At 36.3% G+C, this 19178-nt stretch overlaps 1 protein-coding gene across 1 annotated transcript; it reads right to left on the bottom strand.

Moving 5' to 3' along the window:
* Positions 1 to 1065: 1065 nt before the first annotated feature.
* Positions 1066 to 3921, bottom strand: LOC132057094 (putative receptor protein kinase ZmPK1). Its single transcript, XM_059449536.1, has one exon. It carries the CDS (start codon positions 3671 to 3673, stop codon positions 1262 to 1264), a length of 2412 nt encoding a protein of 803 aa, XP_059305519.1. The 5' UTR covers positions 3674 to 3921; the 3' UTR covers positions 1066 to 1261.
* Positions 3922 to 19178: the final 15257 nt, after the last annotated feature.

A 19178-nucleotide genomic window follows, 5' to 3' on the forward strand; every position in this document is an offset into this window, starting at 1 on the left:
ATCATCCACTAATTCCACCCACTGGAGTCTTCTACACATTGAATTTTCTTCTTTACCATGTTGACAGATTTTTCGAGCCTTTCTTCCTTGCTCATGATTTTCGTTATCTTTATTGTTACAATTCTACAAACATAACGGTTAATTTCATATGTGATCACTGAACTTTGAGTGTTATAATAGGATAGTAATACAACTATTTTTAATCTTATTGAAGTAGTTGAACTTTATCAGCTATTGAAGTAGTTGAACTTTATCAGCTAATAATAGTAAAGTCATAAAATTACTTTATGTCACATCAAAGTAGCTACTCCATGTGTGAATTCTTAGAAAATAAAAATGATAACAAGGTCAAATTTTCGGCGCCAAGTTATGACACAGTCACTTCCCACGTCAATGCTTTGCCACTTTGTCAATTACATGTCAGAAAATAGAAAAAATCCAGAGTGTAAATGTGCTCGTCAATTGATGAGTTATCAGTTACTACTTATTAGTAAATAGTTATTATTGTCTTTGGACTTGGTAAACCAAATGCAAGCCTATATGCATAATGTCCACACAGCTTATTATCTGAGAACTGATAATATTTGAATCATATATAGCAGATAGAAATGACTTCTCTCTAAGGTTAGCTGGACTTTTCAGCTACATGGATACAAAAAAAAGAAAAAAGGATGAAGAATGCAGGGAAAGTTTATGAAAGAGTATTTTGGATTGTGATCATGGCTAAAAGATTTTACTAGTCATATATAAAAACAATACATTATATAATACTCCAATGTTGCAGACTTGCAGCAGAATGAAACTTGGGACATCAGTAACTTAGTATGTCTACTTGAAACTTCAGCAAAATACCGTTCTATTGTCTGAAGCTCTAAATGAAGAATGTGACTTTTCTTCACCTCAATCGAACGATTCTAATCAGTTTATGTTTCCAGTATGTGAAGTACTGAAAAAACAAAACCAACACACCTGCACTAAATGTTGTAGTACTCGTTATAGCTTCTATATGAATGCTCGACTCTTATAGTTAATAAGTTTGCAATTCCATGCTATATTGGGTCAGAATTAGCTAAAGATGAAAGATTTCCATCACATAATTAGCTAGTATGATCAAGATTACAGAATTAACGAGCGTACATAACAACGTAAGAGTTTGCTTGTGATTTTCAGCTGAAAATAATACCAATGATAGTCAAAGATGAAAAAACAAAATGGTTGATTCAATTTCCTTTCCAGATTCCAAGCACTCTTTACATTTATGTTATAGTGTAGTATCATCTTTACAATCCAGCAGTGTTTGGACCACTGAACCCATTGTAGGCCTTTTATTTCTACCTTGCTCCACACAAGAAAGGCCTATTTCAATCAGTGTGACAGCTTGATTCTTGCTAAATTTGCCTTCTAATCTTGGATCCACTATTTTCTCCACCCAAGAGTCATCTCCACTTTGAATCTTCCTCTTCACCATCCTGACAAATTTTCCGAGTTGCGATTCTTGCTCGTGATCACATTCACCGTTATCCACCACCCAACTTGACAGCCTACTTCCCTTGATCATTTCGAGTATTACAATCCCAAACGCATAAACATCAACTTTTGCTGTGATAGGTTGGTTCAAAGCCCATTCTGGAGCCATGTAGCCTTTAGTACCGCGAATCTTTGTGAATTCTGAACCGGGCCCCCCTCTTTGTGAGATCTTTGCAAGTCCAAAATCTGCAATCTTGGGCTCGAGTTCACCATCGAGAAGTATATTTTCAGGCTTCACATCACAATGGATCACCCATTCAAGGCATTCATGATGAAGGTATGCAAGGCCTTTTGCTGTCCCTAATGCCACTCCAAACCTTTGTTCCCATCCAAGAGAATCCGTGTTAAAAAGATGTCTGTCGAGTGATGAGTTCTCGATGTATTCATAGACCAAAAGCTGATGTCTCCCTTCAGAACAAAATCCCCACATCCTTACCAAATTCATGTGGTTGATTCTTCCTATGGTGGTCATTTCTGCAAAGAATTCTTCTTGAAACTGATCATTTGCAAGTTTCTTGACTGCTACCGCTCTTCCGTCAGCTAAATCTCCTTTGTAAACAGCTCCTGATCCTCCTCTTCCTAACTCAACTTTGAAGTTCTTTGTTGCTTTCTTAAGTTCAGTATAAGTGAACCTCCTGAACTGAGTCGATGACACCATTTTATATCCATCCTCAATGGAAGCAGGAATACCGTGTTTGCTAAACAACGCCCACCAACCTAACACGAAGAATAGAATCTCTATTCCACCAAGAGTGGAGCAAAATAGGTAAAGATAAATCCATTTCACCTTCTTAAAATCCATTACATACATAGAAGGAGAACCAAAAAGAAAGTTTTCCGGAGTCAATCCACATTTTGCATCTTCAAGAATCAAAGGACCTGATTCTGATGCACTTAAATTCAAAGGGACTTTCAAGAATACACTTCCAGGAAAACCAGGAGACCGATATCCATTGAAAAGGGTACCTTTAGTATAGCATGTTCCTTCACCATTTCGCCTATAAACAAATGCACGACAACGGGGATCATCCAAGCACAATGTCCTGCAAGATTCCAGTGAAAAAGGACTAGTGAAGTTGAGATCAAAACCCCAGTAATCAACATTAGGAATCTCCACAAACTTGACATGTTTAGGATTAATCAAACTTCTTGAACTGAATGTTGGCCTGCAACCTCTACTCCAGTCACTTGCATTAAACATCCGATATCCGGGAGGACATGTACATTTTGGTTCCATCACATAAGTACATATCGAAAATCTTCCACATATTCCATGCACAACACAAGCCTGTGCAACAGCTTGCCAAGAAATGTTCCACAACCCTGTCGAGTTATCCAAACTATAAATTCTCAAATTCCCATCAGTGTCTATAGTCATCCTTCTTAATATCCCCAACCCCATGTCAGAAACATTGAATTGCAGCCTATCACTTGAGAAAAATCTACCCATTCCATCAAAATAAGCAATTCTACTACTATTTTGGCTTGTTCTACCATTCCAATACAAATCCCTATCAGGATTAGGCCAGTATATGCTTGAAACTTGAGGACCATCATAGATCATCCTCAAAACATTATCACTATCAAAATACAAACTAAAATATCCAGGTGACAAACTGCCTTTTCTCAAAGGAGGTACCAACCTATGATTCCTGGTGAATAATTGGTGAGGCAGTAAAGTATCAGTAGGCAAATCAAAACTCTGCCACAAAATATCACCTTGTGGATTCTTTAAAACTAAATTGCCTGTTTCAAGAACCTCAGCTCTTTCAATATCAAATGATGTTGTGTTTGTTTGCCAAACAATTGTGTCATCAACATCTGTTAACACCAAAGCTCCATTTTTTCTTAGTGTTAACTTTGAGCCTTGGCTATTAATAGGCCTATCTTGTTTGGCATTCCAGACAACAGTTTTGTCCCTTGAACTTGTGTACCAAATGCCAAAATAATGAGCATTTGTACTGCCTATGGGATAAAATCCACAAGTGAATGTTTTTTGTGGGGAAGTAATGAAATTTGAATCATCTTTAACTGAAAAAGAGTCCCCTCTAAACAGAATTCTTGATGCTGTTATCAAAGGGAAGGATAATACAAGAAATGGAAAAACTAGAAAAGGAAAAAGATGGCAAAGTTTGAAACTCTTCATGGCTACAGGAATTTGATATCATAAATGTTAAAAGCAGATGATGGGAAAGAAGTAATGTGGTTGCTTTATTTGTACAGTTCATTTTCCAGATTTAGAATCAATAGTCAAACTGCCAAATTGGTTCAGGGAAAAAAGAAACAGCCTAGTTGGTTCAAATTGGAAAGATCAAGAAAAAGTCTGAATACTTATACTATAATTTAATGCAAGTGGGAATTTAAGAATGATTGGCAATGTGCATGTTTGTTTGACATTGAGGCGGCTGAGATAGATAATTACCATTATTATAGGGTTGGTTATTCCATGGAAAAATTAAAATTTTTGTCAAAGCAAGAACCAACAAGCATGTGGCATAGTGGTCAATTAAATGAGTGTAAATTTTGGAGATGGATTCAATTTCATCGGAGAAAAATATTAGAATTTTTTTTAATTTGCCATGTGCTGGTAGGAGATAGCATATACGAGGAGTTGATTCTTTCAGATGGTCACTCAGCTAATAGTTATTATTTTGAACAGTCATATCTTTGTTAAAGAACCTAGAATCAAGAAGAAAAGAGAGTTTCTGAAATAATAATTATTAATTAAGTGATCATCCAAGAAATCAACCTCAAATACGAGACACCACTATTTAATCTGAAAGCAAGAACAATGGTGACTCCATTTTTGGACCCATTACTAAATTATTTGGATTAAAAAATAAGAAAGTCAAAAGTCTACTCACATAAAGGGATGACACACCTGGAGGGGATTAAAATTGGAATAATTGAGGGAGATAGTTGCATTTGCCTTGCCATGAAGAAGTTGTCAATAAATTTGTCAAAAGTCATTATATATTAGTCTTTTACTGGTGTTGTTTTTCCAGTAATCTCTACCTTAGAAAAAGGGAAACCACTGGAATGTTATTCAGTTTCCCTCTATGGAAAAGGATACTTTCAGTTCATTTATTTCCCAGTTATTGTCATAGACCAAGACTCAAAGACCAAAATTAGATTCTTAATATCACAGTTGAATTGTCTTTTAGTCACGTTCCTTTATTTGAGTCTTTAACAAATTCTCCATTAACTACTATAATAAAAAGGTAGTCGGCATGAAAGATAGACAACAACAAAACCAAATCAGAAAATTAGTAGGAGCAGATGCAGTGGCGGAGCCAGGATTTATGCCAAGGGGGTTCAAAAATATAAAGAAGCCATAAATAAAGAAGTTAAGGGGGTTCAACGTCTACTATATATACATAAAAAATAATTTTCACCTTATATATACAGTGCAATTTTTCGCCGAAGGGGGTTCGGATGAACCCCGTGGGCTCTTACTAGGTCCGCCACTGAGCAGATGGGAGTATAATTAGTTATCCTGATGGTGTAAAAGGGCACCCCGGTGCACTAAGCTCCCGCTATGCGCCGGGTCCGGGGAAGGGCCGGACCACAAGGGTCTATTGTACGCAGCCTTACCCCCGCATTTTCGCAAGAGCTGTTTTCACGCTCGCACCGCGTGACTCGTGGTCACATACAAAGCAACTTTACCAGTTACGCCAAGACTCCCCTTCAAGTTATCCTGATGGTGTATCACAAGAAATTACTACTAGTATTTGCTTGGTACTGCTGATAAGTCGTGGATTTTGGGACTGCGTACATCCACTACTTATATTTTTTAGGAGTCTTTTCAAATATTAGTCTCTATTTTTATAGTGTTTTCGTGTTCAGATTTTGTAAGTCCGATGGAATAAAATGGCAGAAAAAGAGCAAAAACTACCAAATGCGGAGCAAAGTTGCTGCACCGCAAGTCGGAGATGCGGTCGTAAGTGGACTGCACAAACTGAACAGAGAGGTTGCCAAAATACATCAAAACGTGAGGAGTATGCGGCACCGCAAATTCCAAATGCGGTCGCATACTCCAGCTCCGAGCAACCAATGAGTTAGACAAAGTGCACCAAGTTGCGAAGCTCATACGACACCGCAATCTCAATATGCGGTCGCATCTCTAAAGTTCAAGTAAGAAGTAAGATCAGTGGAAGACTGACAAATGAAGAAGATGCGGCGCTATGAAGGAGTTGCGGTCTCATTTCAAGATTGCAGCACCGCAAAGTGGACGCAAAACATCACGAGGTCTCAGAATACGAGAAGAGCCCTAATTGCTTAGGATAAACTTTGCATGCCTAAATTAGCAGGGGGAGTTAACATCACTGATGTGCTAATTTGGAAAAAGCAGCTGTGGCTAAACAGTTCTGGAATCTATGTAGGAAAAAAGATAAACTTTGGGAGAAGTGGGTGCATATATATTATGGGAAAGGAGGGCTCGTGTGGGATATTTTTCCTAAGCAAGCTTCGTGGATGATGCAAAGAATCTTTAAGGCCAAAAAGCATTTTGTCGAAGCTGGATATTCTCTAAACGACATAAAAACCATGAAAGTATTCTCTATCAAAAAGTTGTATCAAAAGTTGTTGTGTGTTTTTCCAAAAGTCCCGTGAAGGAGAGCTGTTTGTAATAACCTCAGTGCCCCTAAATAAATTTTCATCTTGAGGTTGGCAGTCTTGGGAAAACTGTCCACTAAGGACAGGCTTGGGTCTTGGGGATTAATGTAAGTCCAAATTGTGCATTTTGCTCAGGAGGTCAAGAAAGTATCAGTCACTTATTTTTTGAGTGTCCCTTCTCTGCACATGTTTGGAGCAGTTTGTTGAAATGGCAAAGTATCGGCAGGACAATCTCGGGCTGGCAAGATGAACTCAATTGGATGGTGTCACATCTGACTGGAAACTCATCTATGGTCCATATCTACAGGATGGCTATGACAGGGTGTGTATAACAGATTTGGCATGAAAGAAATTGCAGAATTTTTCAAGGGAAGCAGCGGTCTGCTGATGCAATCATCAAGATGATCATTCAGGATATTTTTTGCAAAGGCCGCTGCCTTCCTAAGCTAGTTTCAAAGTTGAACTCCCTAAATTTCTACCCTGTTTAATTCCATGTAAAGGTTAAAAGACAATTGTGTTTCTTGGCCAAAGTAAGTGCCAAATCACTTTTTTCATTCCTAGCTTTATATATATATATATATATATATATATATATATATTAGTCTCCGTAAACGTGCATTGCACTTTTATCCCAGAATACTTAGTGTAAAATTTTATATATATATATATATTAGTCTCTGTAAACGTGCATTGCACTTTTATCCCAGAATACTTAGTGTAAAATTTATTTTGCAAATGATAAAATTTTAAATGAGTTCACATGTTTTCCAACTTTCTATGATACAAAAAAGACATCAAAATATACAAACAAAATAATAGTAACTCATAATCTGAAGTTAGAAGATCTTGTAAACCTGATAATACATACTTTAGTGACATGTATAGTAGAAGATCTTGTAAACCTGACGATACGTACTTTAGTGACATGTATAGTACTTTTATTTAAAGACAAATACGTAAACATATATAAAGACAAGCGTATATTTACCTCATTAACATGAAAAATAAAAGTTAAACAAATACACACTTTACAATTCCATCATGATCAACTCAATGTTATCATAAGTCATGTGGATTTTCCTTCGGCTCAAATACATAAATATTAAAAAAAATTAGTAAGGAAGTAGATGAAAGGAAGATTTATATAGATTTATTGTGAAGCATTAAAAAGGAAATATAACTCTGCATATGAAAAAATATTAGTATAGCAACCGAAATCGATAGATATGGATAAATAAGCCATCATTTTTAAGCTTCATAAGTACATAAACTGAAGATGATGGAGAAGAAGATGCGACTTAACAGAAAAAGAAGTTGTGAAGGTTATATTATAAAAGAAATTATAACCCATAAATAAACACAAATTAAAATTTTCAATAAAATAAGAATAATGAAAGTTGCAACTTACGAATCAGTGGAAAGTATGCAAAACATGAGAGATATTTATACTAATTTGTGTGGGAATTCACAGGATTCTTTTTCAGCATTAATAAGAATATGAAAGGTTTGTATAATTATGATAGTTACTCTGAGACTTCTCATCATAAATAATGAAATGGTTTAAAGACTCTAGTTATAATGGTGACTGTTAGATTCTTTATTAGTAATATAAGTTATGGAAACGATGGGATTATTGATGAAAAAAGAAGATAATGAGGTTGTTGGAATTCTGGAATATATATTTTGTACATTAATATTTTAGGGTCAAATGGTTGCTTAATTTTTAATGGTCTTTATCTGATGAGATAAGATAACTCATCAATTTATTTGGTAATTAATTAATTGTTATCTTAATGATTACTTGAATTATTTGTGTATATGGATAAGCCATGAAGACAAAGGAAATGAAAAGACGTTGAGCTAAGGGGGTGAAAAGCCTTAAGAATTTTAATATTCATTATGTAAACATAAATAGAAAGAAGAAAGATAATAATGGTTACACTGTTAACTTCAAATGAGCTTTATCCAAAAAAAAAAAACAACAACAACAACAACCCAGTGCAATCCCACAACGTGAGGTCTGGGGAGGGTAGAGAAGAAAGAAAAAAAAGAAGAAGCTTCAAATGAGACGTGGGATAGCAAAAGGTGATTAATTGGTCATTTAACAGCTGAAAGAAATAAATATAGTAATGATGGTATGAAACGTTTTCAGGAAGTATCAAAGTATGAAATTGGATTCATTGAATTTTGGGGGGTTGAAGCATTTCAATACATTTTTAATGTAATTTTTATTTTATTTAAATGAAGGTTTGTTCATACTTAGGGACAAAATGGTAATCTAATTTTGAAGGTAGGAGCTTCCTACTTTTAGTATAATATGATATTGATGATTGATTGATGATTTTTTTGTTAAAACTCCAGACAATTTCTTGCGGTACTAATTTTCGTATTTTCTGATATGGAATACTTGCAGATTTATAGCGAAAAGAAGAAAACTAAAAAGGAAAAATTAAAAGACAAATAAAATAAAAATAATCTAATCGACCGCTTCTTGAACCAATTAGGCTCGGGGTTCCCTATAATAAACTACCAAAAAGGCCTAACCTATCCCCTCCTATACTCATCTTTCTTCTGTTTCTTGAAATTTTCCTCCAAGAACCCAAGATGCAAAACCCCAAAATGCAAAACCGTAATTGTCCATGTTCATCCACAATTACTCTGCAGGAAAGATTGGTGAGACGATTACTGATCCAAAAAAAATGATAGCTATCTTCTGACCAAGGTAATCGGAAATTCGAACAAGGGATTTGGCACCGTTTACTGTCACGACCCAAATTCACTAAGTCACGCAGGCACCTACCATTTTCCAACTTGGTAGGCGAACCCTTTCCCAATTCATAAATTCAAACATAATAAATTAACTAGAGCAGAATAAATAAAAGTCTGAATCATAAATAATCATAAGTGTGGAATATAAATACAAACCCCAAGGAACTGGTCTGACTCGTACAAGAGCAACTGAGTAATTTCTAGAAAATACAAGTCTCAAATGCTAAACACATCTATCTGAATGGAAGAAAATAAAGACAGGGATAGAGGAGTCTCCGGGCAGCGACTCGTCAGATGCTCACCTTAGATACTCACGAGCCAGGCCTCGAAAATCAGTCTCGAGAAGTAGAAGTGGAACCTATCTCAAACTGTACACCCCGAAAAGGAGTGTAGCAAGGTAGCATCAGTACAAACAACACATACTGAGTAGGCATTATAGGCCAACAACAGTTGTAACGGTTCGCTTTTTCACGCGATTTTAGGGCGTAAAAAGGCTACTGCGTAGTCGTTGGTGCTCTTTCGGACTTTGTTTTAAAAGAGTCGCCACTTAATTTTTAGGAAATTAGGAAAACCAGTTTTGAAGGGTTTATTCAAATACCGTGAAAAAAACTTCGTAATCTAGAGTTCTAGGTAAGGGTTCTGATGGTCCCTTGGGGAAGGTGTTAGGCACCTCAGTATTAAGGATCCATATTATACGGTTGACATTCGAATTTCAAAGTATGAGTATTTGCCTAAACTGTCTATTTTGTGTTTATTCTCGCAAAGAAACTGTCATCTTTTGTAATTTGCATATCATATTTTGGAAAGAAGTTTGAACATATCCTCTTTATATACTGGGTATCGTAGTTTTGGATTCATAATATCCAAATACAAATAGTCTCCTTTATATAAGGAATATATATATTTTGGTTTTTTATAAAGAAAGTGGTTATGATTCATGCTTATACTCATACTCCGTCTCGGGCTGATCCGTCTTAATACGTTCAATCTTATCCGGAATTCTTTATATTACGACAGTTTTTATATGAAAAGGCATTTTTCTATTTTTAGAGGTGTTATATACTGATTGTATATACTCACCTTTTGGCCTTTATTTGACCCAAATTTATTAAGGGGAATGAGGGTTTTTGTTTCTCCTTTTTAAAGAGAGGGCGCGGATTAGTTAAAAAAAATGACATCTTTTGTTGAAAATCATGATCCCAATTTGGGTTAAAAAATTACTTGCCTTGTTTTAAAAACGCTATGTTTCTGAAATTTTTTACATAAAAGGAATATATTTACTCGAGTTTCGTGGGCATTGGGCCCAAGTTTTATGTACTAGACTGGATTGTGGTTTAAAACTTTTGATTACATTTCATTTCCCTTTTCCAGAAAATGTTAAGAGTTTAACACAAATCCCTTTTTCTATGATAGCTTAAAACTCGCTAACACTTGGATCCGATTACCATTTTAGTTTGAAAATGCAAAGTTGATTTAAGACTTATTTAGGTAAAAACAGCTTGTGTACCCAATTTTAATTTAGCGAATAAAAAAATTATAGAGGTTTGCCATGGTTTTGGAAATCGTTGGGGACCTAAGGTCGTCTAAAAGGCGTAGGAACCGTTACCCTAAGATGTCTAATCCATAAGTTCCACTATAATATGAGTTGCTACACTTACAAATACATACAAATAAAATGATACATATATGGAAATGAATTCAAACTAGGGGCTACTAAGCCCCTAGTGGCCATTTTCACCCATGGCTGCGCCTTCTGCGCACCTCGCTATCATTTACACCACAGACTCGATCTTAATGCGAATGAGAAGTCCTGTTGGGCCTTTGGCCCAACAAAGGCTGGTTTGGACCCGACTGGTCATGCAAGTAGAGGAAGAAAAGGAAAAAGGGAAAGTGGTTAGTTTATATTTAATTGTCCTTATAACTATGATAATTAAGCACACGTGTATACAAACACATAATGATAAAAATCACACAAAAGTGTATACTTTCCCCTCTGTGTACTAGACTAACGTATTGGTCTAATTTCGAGATTTGATATGGCATGGGGACTGGGTCCTAATCCCATATTCCAGATGTCGCACAAGTTCTAAGGAGTTTCTAAGAACCCCAGGCATGGCTAACACCGGGGAGACTAGGACTAACCCCAAATTACCAAACCTATCTCAAAATATAACCACGGCAGCCCATTACACAAAAAAGAGTACACGACTAAAAGGAAACAATTACAAATATGTACATAGTGGTGATAGCTACTGCTTAAAGAAAAAAAAGAACTATCTAATTCAAGTGACTTCAAAATTACAAGGAATACAGTTTGCTAAATAAGGGAGGTAGCTTTTCAACACATATACACAGTAACAACTTATACTCTTGGCAAAAAGCCCAAAATTAAAACACCTGCCCGAATCGCAAACATCCCAATATCAACACTCCCAGTCAAGGACCAACCTCCAAGCACAAGCCATTTCATTTAAAACTCAAAGAGCAATGGTAATTTACAAATTCCAGGACAATCTTTTAAAAAAGGGGTGAATACAAATATGAAAAGCTCAAAGGTAATGGTAAAAAAACTTCACTTAGCTATTTAGACAACACTTATTCTAAGAGGAGACTGTCTCACATTATACTCTCAACCAAGGTACAAACCAGATTCCCGATGTGTCACCAGTCAACACATATGCATAGGGTCACAAAGTACAGGTTGGGGGAAGAATTTTAGAAGAAAAAAAAACCTGAACTAACATGTAACAGGGTCCAACAGTATCAAAAGACCACTACACAGTCAGAAAAGTGGGGGGAAAGGGGGCAAAGAATATAACAAGCAACTCCAATTATCATAAGATGTAAGGCAAGTACAGGTATAAGCCTAAAATTATAGAGGCATCTCCTTATGATATTAACAGAACTTCAAGTTGACATGATCCCTCTAGAGGAATATACTCACTCCAACCTCAAACTGGGACAAGCAAAGTTAAGCTAGGAATCTCCTCAGACACAGGACACACACATCTAGTCAAGTTCTTTATTTGGAATTTCAACTCAACATCCTCCAAGTGACACAATCAATTAAAAAAAAACCAATTCAAGTGAATGGAATGTAGACAAACAGAATTCAATTGATTAGTTTGTAGTGCATGTGTCTTTGAAAGAGATATGCAGCGATTGCTTGTCACTAACATGGCCTAGAGGTAAGGCAAGGACATGCCAGGTAAAAGATTAAGTGAAGATCCAAATAAGTGTTAGCACATTCTAAAAAAAACAGCTTTTGGGTCCTTTATCCTAGACAACCTAGCTTCCAAGTTTTGAAAGGAAAAAGGAAAAGTAAATATGAAATCCACAAGGCAGTTTGAAGAAGCTTTTAAAGACAAAGGAATCAAAACAAAAGTGTTTCTCAGTATGAAAGTATGAATCCAGGTAACACAGGAGAAGTTTTTAAAGATGAGAACAAGTAATACAAGAGAGAACACAGACCAAAGCACAGAGTTGCATTGCAACAGATATAAAGACAACCACACAATTTTCTGAGGCCAAATGGTTTCCAAGTCTAAGGTGCACACACAAATAATCTATGAGACTTTACCAAGTTCCAGGCAAGACAAAACAGCCATAAACCTTAGTTCAATTAGCTAGTTCTTCAAACAGTAAAGGCACATAAGCATGAAGGGAGGAATGCAAAGTTTTCATGACACAGAATAGGCACAAACTAAAGCCACATTCTACAGAATTTGCAGGTCTTTAGAGAAAGAAAAAGAAATCATAGTCTATGTGCCTAGGACGCTGAAACTTGTCTATCTTTATTGAGGTTTTTATAAGAAGGGTAAGTTGAAGAAATCAGTTTTTGTAGAAAAAAAAATCAATTCACATATAGGTTCGATAAAATACATACATCGCAAGAGGATCTGTAGACCAAACACAGGCTCAAAGAACAAGCTTTTGGAAATTCAGTTTCAAAGCAAACATCTAGGACTGATTTTCATATCTTCAAACTTAATCAAAATCTTTGACTTAGGACAAGATCATTTTATAAGTGTAGACTAAGTGAGAGGGCACAAAGGAAAAGACAAAAAGAGACAGTAACAGTCATGGCACAAGCTGCCTATTTTTGACCTCTAGTATTCCCTTTAGCTAGGTGATCACACAAAAGAAAGCCAAGCAAAGTGAATTAAGACCTCACCTTAATTCCAAGTCACTTACATATTCAAAAACATACTAAATGATTGTCTACCAAATGATGGGTTTTATCAGATTTAGACAAGTTAGGAGAAGACACTGAGAAGAGGACAATCAAGACAACATCAAAACAAGTAACACAGACTCCACATAACTTAATCTTTTAAGAAAAATGCCTACTATAAGTGATTATGACACAAATTAGCAAAGATCTTCCCCTTTTTAAAGTTAATTACCACTTTGCACCACACTGTTCTAGACAAGTAGAAAGGATTAAGTACTAGACCTGGACTGACTATTATTACACTCCTCAATACTTAGTAAAATGATGATTCAAAAGGTAGGTTTGATACTTCACCTCTTGACCCAAACGCAGTTCAATCAAATAAATAAATGCAGTAACAAATAGAGTCCAATCTACATTTTCCAAGTTCTCTTCCTCAGTTTTATCTTATCTTATATCTAGGTGAAGTAAGTTAGAATAGAAAAACAGTCTTTTCTTGAAATAAAACATTCCAGGCCACTAGGAGAGGCCAAAACCATTCATGAATGAGTCATACACTTAGGTGAATTCTAAGTAAACCATTTGGGGAAAAGGGAGTCAACAGACAACAAATAAAACAAAGAAGTGTTTGTTGACTAGAAATACACCTATCCAGTTCAAACTACAAGTCTACATTAAAGCAATTCCCAAAAATCCACTCAATATGAACAACAGATTCAAGTGGGAAGGGGCCAGAGCTTCAGCATGAACAATAAGACTCAATGGATGGAAAACACTAAGTGTTAAATACAGTTTTGAAAAGAAAGAAAAGAAGGGACAACCTTTATACCAAACAAAGAACCAATCTCAACTGGCCAAGGCTGACCTTAGGTGAATCAAGTCATACCAAAATAAACAAGAAACTTAGTATCATCCTAAGTAACAAATCAAGTAGGCTAGACTTAACACACACAAGTCCAGACTAAGACCAATCAACAAAAGTCAGTTCTTGGGAGGGGGATAGTTGCTAAACAAGGTAGGTCAGAAAACAAACTACTCCAATTATTAGTCACTAAATTTAAAGAGTTCAGTGATTAGAAGTAAACTTAGTGAGTGTTCCAAATCTTGAAACATGAACCTATCTCCAAATTCTAGACCCCAATCAAGTAAGCACAAGTAGGACCAAACAAATATCCATGAGGGGTACCATTAGGTTATCATATTAGCTAAACTTAACATCAATCCTATTTAAACTAGTTTCAAGAAAGCAAGTATACTAGGCTGATTCATCTCATCAGAATTCGACTAGCCACAAAGGAAAATAAGAATAACAAATTCAGGGCATATAATGAATCCAGACTTAACCAAATATGATTAATGCCTACATCAAACTAGGCTAAACAGTAAGCACATTAAACACACCATAGGTAACAAACTGCAAACTAAATAGATAACTAAATACTAACATCTAAACATAGGTAACCATAATATGATCAACATTAACGAACAAAGCCACAAACTCTTGAAATTAACTAGAATAGGCATTTAAAAGACTAAGAATAAAAAAAAAAGAAACAACAAGAGAGAATATTACCTTTTGTTGGCATGGCCAAGAGCAAATTCGAACTTGGAAGACCCTTCTCCAAACTCAAGCTCAGAAAATGCCAAAAGACAAAGAAAACACAAAAAAGATTTAGAACTAGGTTTTCGAATAAACGAAGAACCTTAAGAACTTTTGAGCAAAAACTTCAACTATTTCAAGACTAATTCTTTCAAGCCTTTAAATTTTTTGTAACTATTTTTATCTCTATCTTTCCCGACCTCTTTGCATTGAAACTAGGGGTTTCTATTATAGAAACCCCAAACTATGTTAATTGGTTGAAATATCAATGTGGGACAATAGTTATATGGACAAGATCTCCTCCATGGAGGAGGAGATCGACGGTCAATCGACGAACATGACCATCCGAAGAAAAAGGGGCAACGTACATATACAAAAGAGAAGCAAGCTTATCGGGGGGGGGGGGGGGCTCGAGGTAGGTGGCGATGGGACAAGCAGGTAGGGGTGGTGAGTGGTGGAGGAGTGTCCACGCCGCCACCCTACGCTCCTAACCTCAACCCTAAAACGTAAAGGTGGCGGTAAACGCGGTAGCTTTCTAGGCTCTTCCACGATTGGGGGGGGGGAGTATTATTATTGTGATCTGGGCCGGGTCGGTCCATTTGGATCGGGCTCAGCCCTTTTTTTTTTAAATGTCCCTCAAATGTTAAACGGACCCAGGCCTAATATTAAAAAAAAGGTCCCTGATATACATATCATGTGAGAATGTATATCAAGTGTATATTGTCATACCCTATTTTAACCAGGGTCAAAATAGTTTATAACATCCCGGTAATTCCGGGGTTAATTAAAGTTAAGAGTCGCCACCTAATTATTTACGGTGAATTAGGACACCTAAAGTTTATTAAAATGTTTATCTAAAGTTGATTTTAATTTTAAAGTCTACGAAACCAAAATTCTGGGTAAGGGTTCAACTAACCTAGAGGGAAGGTATTAGGCATCCTCTAAGTCCATTAATAATGGTTAATCCGGCCGGACATAAGCGAATTAATTAGGCTAAGTGTAAAAAATGTGAATGTTTTTACAAAAGATAGTATGTTGAAGATCCGTTTAAAACATAAGTGATAAGTAACATATTTTGTTGACGAAATAATATCAAATTGTAAATCATTTGAAAAGTCTTGCTTTTAAATTTAAAGGCTTAACTCTCAAAGGTGTTTGAAACAAAATAGGAAAGAGTTAGCACATTATTTTTCAAAGGACTAGAGTTTAATGTTTTTCAATAGACTAGATAGGGGTAGAATTTTGCGAAAGATAGACTTTGAACTAAAAGTTGCGTGGTAGAAATGTATTGCCCGCATCCAAAACCCAAATTATTTTCCAAGTATGTCGCCAAAGTTAAAAGCCTTAAACATATTTCTAGATGAGGACAGGGTAGCTATTATTGCCGCTTAATTTTAACATCTAAGTATTATCCTCGACATAGTGCATATCCTGTTAATATCGGGAAGTCAAAAATCTAAATAATTAGATAATCTAATTGTCAATCTTGTAGCAATTAAGTTTTTGGCACATAAACACATAAGTTAGCAAACACACACACAAAAAAAAAAAAATAAAGCAACGGAAAGCATGTATGCTTAAGTGGGTTCGACCCATTTAAGGTCAAAAATTTCATCGTCGGGGGCTTCGGCCCAACAACTTGAATATATTGCCGTGGATGGTGATGAGGCCGACTAGAGAGAAATTTCGTTGGGCTTTGGCCCAACATCGAATGCGAAAGATGACGAGTCCCGAATTGGGACTCCATTTTCTCCGATGTGTACCTTTTGTGGGTACAAGGAAGTGGGCGTCGACGCCACGAATTTAACTCGAACTCGAACGAACCCAAACTCGACGAAGTCTTTCGAATCGAAATTCGATATAAAACAGAAAGAAGACACTAAAGCTTGAAAAAGGGGAAAATTCGCTTGACTCGGACTCGCATTAACAAGAAGCTCAAAATTCGATAGAAAAATATACTCGCCCTCCTTAAATTTCGTGACTGAAAATATAAAGTGCCTAAAGGGTTTTCTTGCGGCTAAACCCCCCAATCCGTGTATCCCTTAAATAACGAAGTTCACTTCGATTTTCTTCTTTGAAGAGTCTCAAAACATAAGTAACCACTAAACCCGAAACGTAACGAGATTTGAACAAATCTAAAACCGAGCAAGAGTGAAAATAGGAATTTTTGAGTGTCGTCCCCCCCAAAAATTCCCAATCCGTCTTCCCCCTTTTACTGCGTTGAACCCCCTTTTATTTATAGCATCAAGATGGGTTTTGTTTGGGCGGGGTTTTGAATTTGAATTTCAAAATTGAGTCAAAGTTTGGTAATCCGAACGTTGGGTTCATTTCACGTGATTTGATTAAGGGTTACCGAAAATGGTTCGATTTTCTCTGTTTCTTTGTGAATTTGTTGCATTTTGGAGGAGAAATGGAAAGGACTTTCTCTATCAATGACAAAGAAAAACAGATATATGGACGTTTTTGATATGGAAATGGGGAGGCAAAGTCTGTATAAGGTTAAAAGGGGACTGAGGTTTTAGCTAAAATGAGGAAGATGACGACAGAGGAAGGAGCGATGACAGAGAGAGGAGAAAGGGACGGCTGAAAGAGATGAGAAGAGAAAAATGGTAGGGTTGTGTTAGGTTTCAGCTGATTAAAACACATGGGCCGGACGGGTCAAAGGTTGACGGGCTGGACCGGGTAGGGAATTGGGTAATGGACTGGCCTGTTGATTTCAAATGTGGGCTGAATTACTTCTGGTCCGAAAAATGGGCTGGTCCTTTGGACTTTGTAAAAATGGCTGAAATTGTTGAGTCTCTATTTAATTATTTTGGGCTTCTAATTTAATAATTAGTACAGTGTATACTCGGTGAATACGATTAATAATTAGTATGTAGAAAATAAAGGAATTAATAAAGTAAAATTAATTTAATGAGTACAAATCTTAAAAAATGATGACGAATCATTTAAAATTTGTGATAAAGTAATGCTAATAATATTGAAAGTAACGATATAGAAAGTAGTAGAAAATGAAAATAGTAGTGAAAACAAAGTATTTAGTTCGTTAATAATTTTAGAAGCCTAAGGAAATATATCGAAATAAAGGAGGGGCAAAATTGGGTGTCAACAGATGCCCCTCTTCGACCGGAGACGATGTAAGAGTTTTCGGGCGAAGAAGTTGACGTAGTAGCCAATTTTGTTCCGACCAACGAATGTGAACTCGGAAGGATTTGAGAGAATCAGTTAGGAGAGATGGTGGAAAAGATTACGGGGGTAGAAGGAATGTTGGAAAATTATGGGATAGAAGGAATGTTGAAAAATTATGAGATAGGAGGAATGTTGAAAAATCATGATTTTGAAAAGATATTGGATGAGTTGTGATTTGAGTACTCGAGGAGTAAAGATAGATGATGAGAATGTTCGAGAAAGGAACGTATGTTTATAGCTTCCTAATTATAAATGTGTGCGCGCAACACACCCATAAGTAGGACTTACTAGGTACGATGCCGATTCTCAAAATTGCCCCAAAGTCTTGAATTATGGTGAGACTGGGATAAAGGAAAGGACACAAGATTGTGAAAGGAGTTGCTTGAGTAGAGTTTTAGCGATGGATATGAAAGAGAAATTAACCTATGCAGCACGTGTTTGTGGACATAGGCGGAGTTGAGTTCGAGAGTAGATCCGTGACCCTTGCTTGTGAGTTTGATATTCCTCTTCAGCAAGTTTGCCCCAGTTCACTGCGTAAGATAAAGTTCCACGTTGTGCTACGCCTCTGTAGATTGTATTTTCTGTCAAAACTAAAATTCATATCAAAATCAGTAATAAAGTCTAGGATAAAGTTGAAGGTGTAAAATGTAAAAATGATAATAAATATGAATGTAAGAGTGAGGATGAAGCCGTGTGGCTTATAATGAAGCGGTGTGGCCAAATGTTATCTCCGGTTGTCTTCAGAGACTTGAATGTATGCACGATGTTTATGCTGAGTATCTCCAATTGTATTTGAAGATTTTAATAATAATACGATCTCCGGCTGTCTTCCGGGACTCGATGATAAATGATATCTGTGAAATTTAAAGTAAAATCGTTAAAGTGGGTAAAGTGAATGGTAAAGTAAAGTAGTAAAGCAGAGAGTAAAGTAAAAGTGTAGCCGTTCGGGCTTGTACGCAGATGAGGCCGTGTAGCCATGTGATGTCTCCGGTTGTCTTCGGGGACTTGAATGAATGATTTTCGTAAAGTCCAGGATAAAGTGGTAAAGTGGATGATGTCTCCGGTTGTCTTCGGAGTTTTGATGATAATTCCTGTAAAGTTCAAGGTAAAGTCGTTAAAATTGGTAAAGTTGAATGATAAAGTAGAGAGTAAAGTCATAGTGTAGCCGTCAAGCTTATGCATGTGAGGTCGTGTAGCCCAACGATGCCTCGGTTGTCTTCGGAGACTTAATGATGATCTCTCCGGTTGTCTTCGGAGACTTAATGTTGATTCCTGCAAAGTTCAGGGTAAAGTGGTTAAAGTTGG

The sequence above is a fragment of the Lycium ferocissimum genome, chromosome 5, assembly GCF_029784015.1.
Source record: "Lycium ferocissimum isolate CSIRO_LF1 chromosome 5, AGI_CSIRO_Lferr_CH_V1, whole genome shotgun sequence".
Classification (NCBI taxonomy): domain Eukaryota; kingdom Viridiplantae; phylum Streptophyta; class Magnoliopsida; order Solanales; family Solanaceae; genus Lycium; species Lycium ferocissimum.

Excerpts from the sequence above, each read along its gene's own strand:
- LOC132057094 (XM_059449536.1), bottom strand. The coding sequence starts at position 3,673 with ATGAAGAGTTTCAAACTTTGCCATCTTTTTCCTTTTCTAGTTTTTCCA.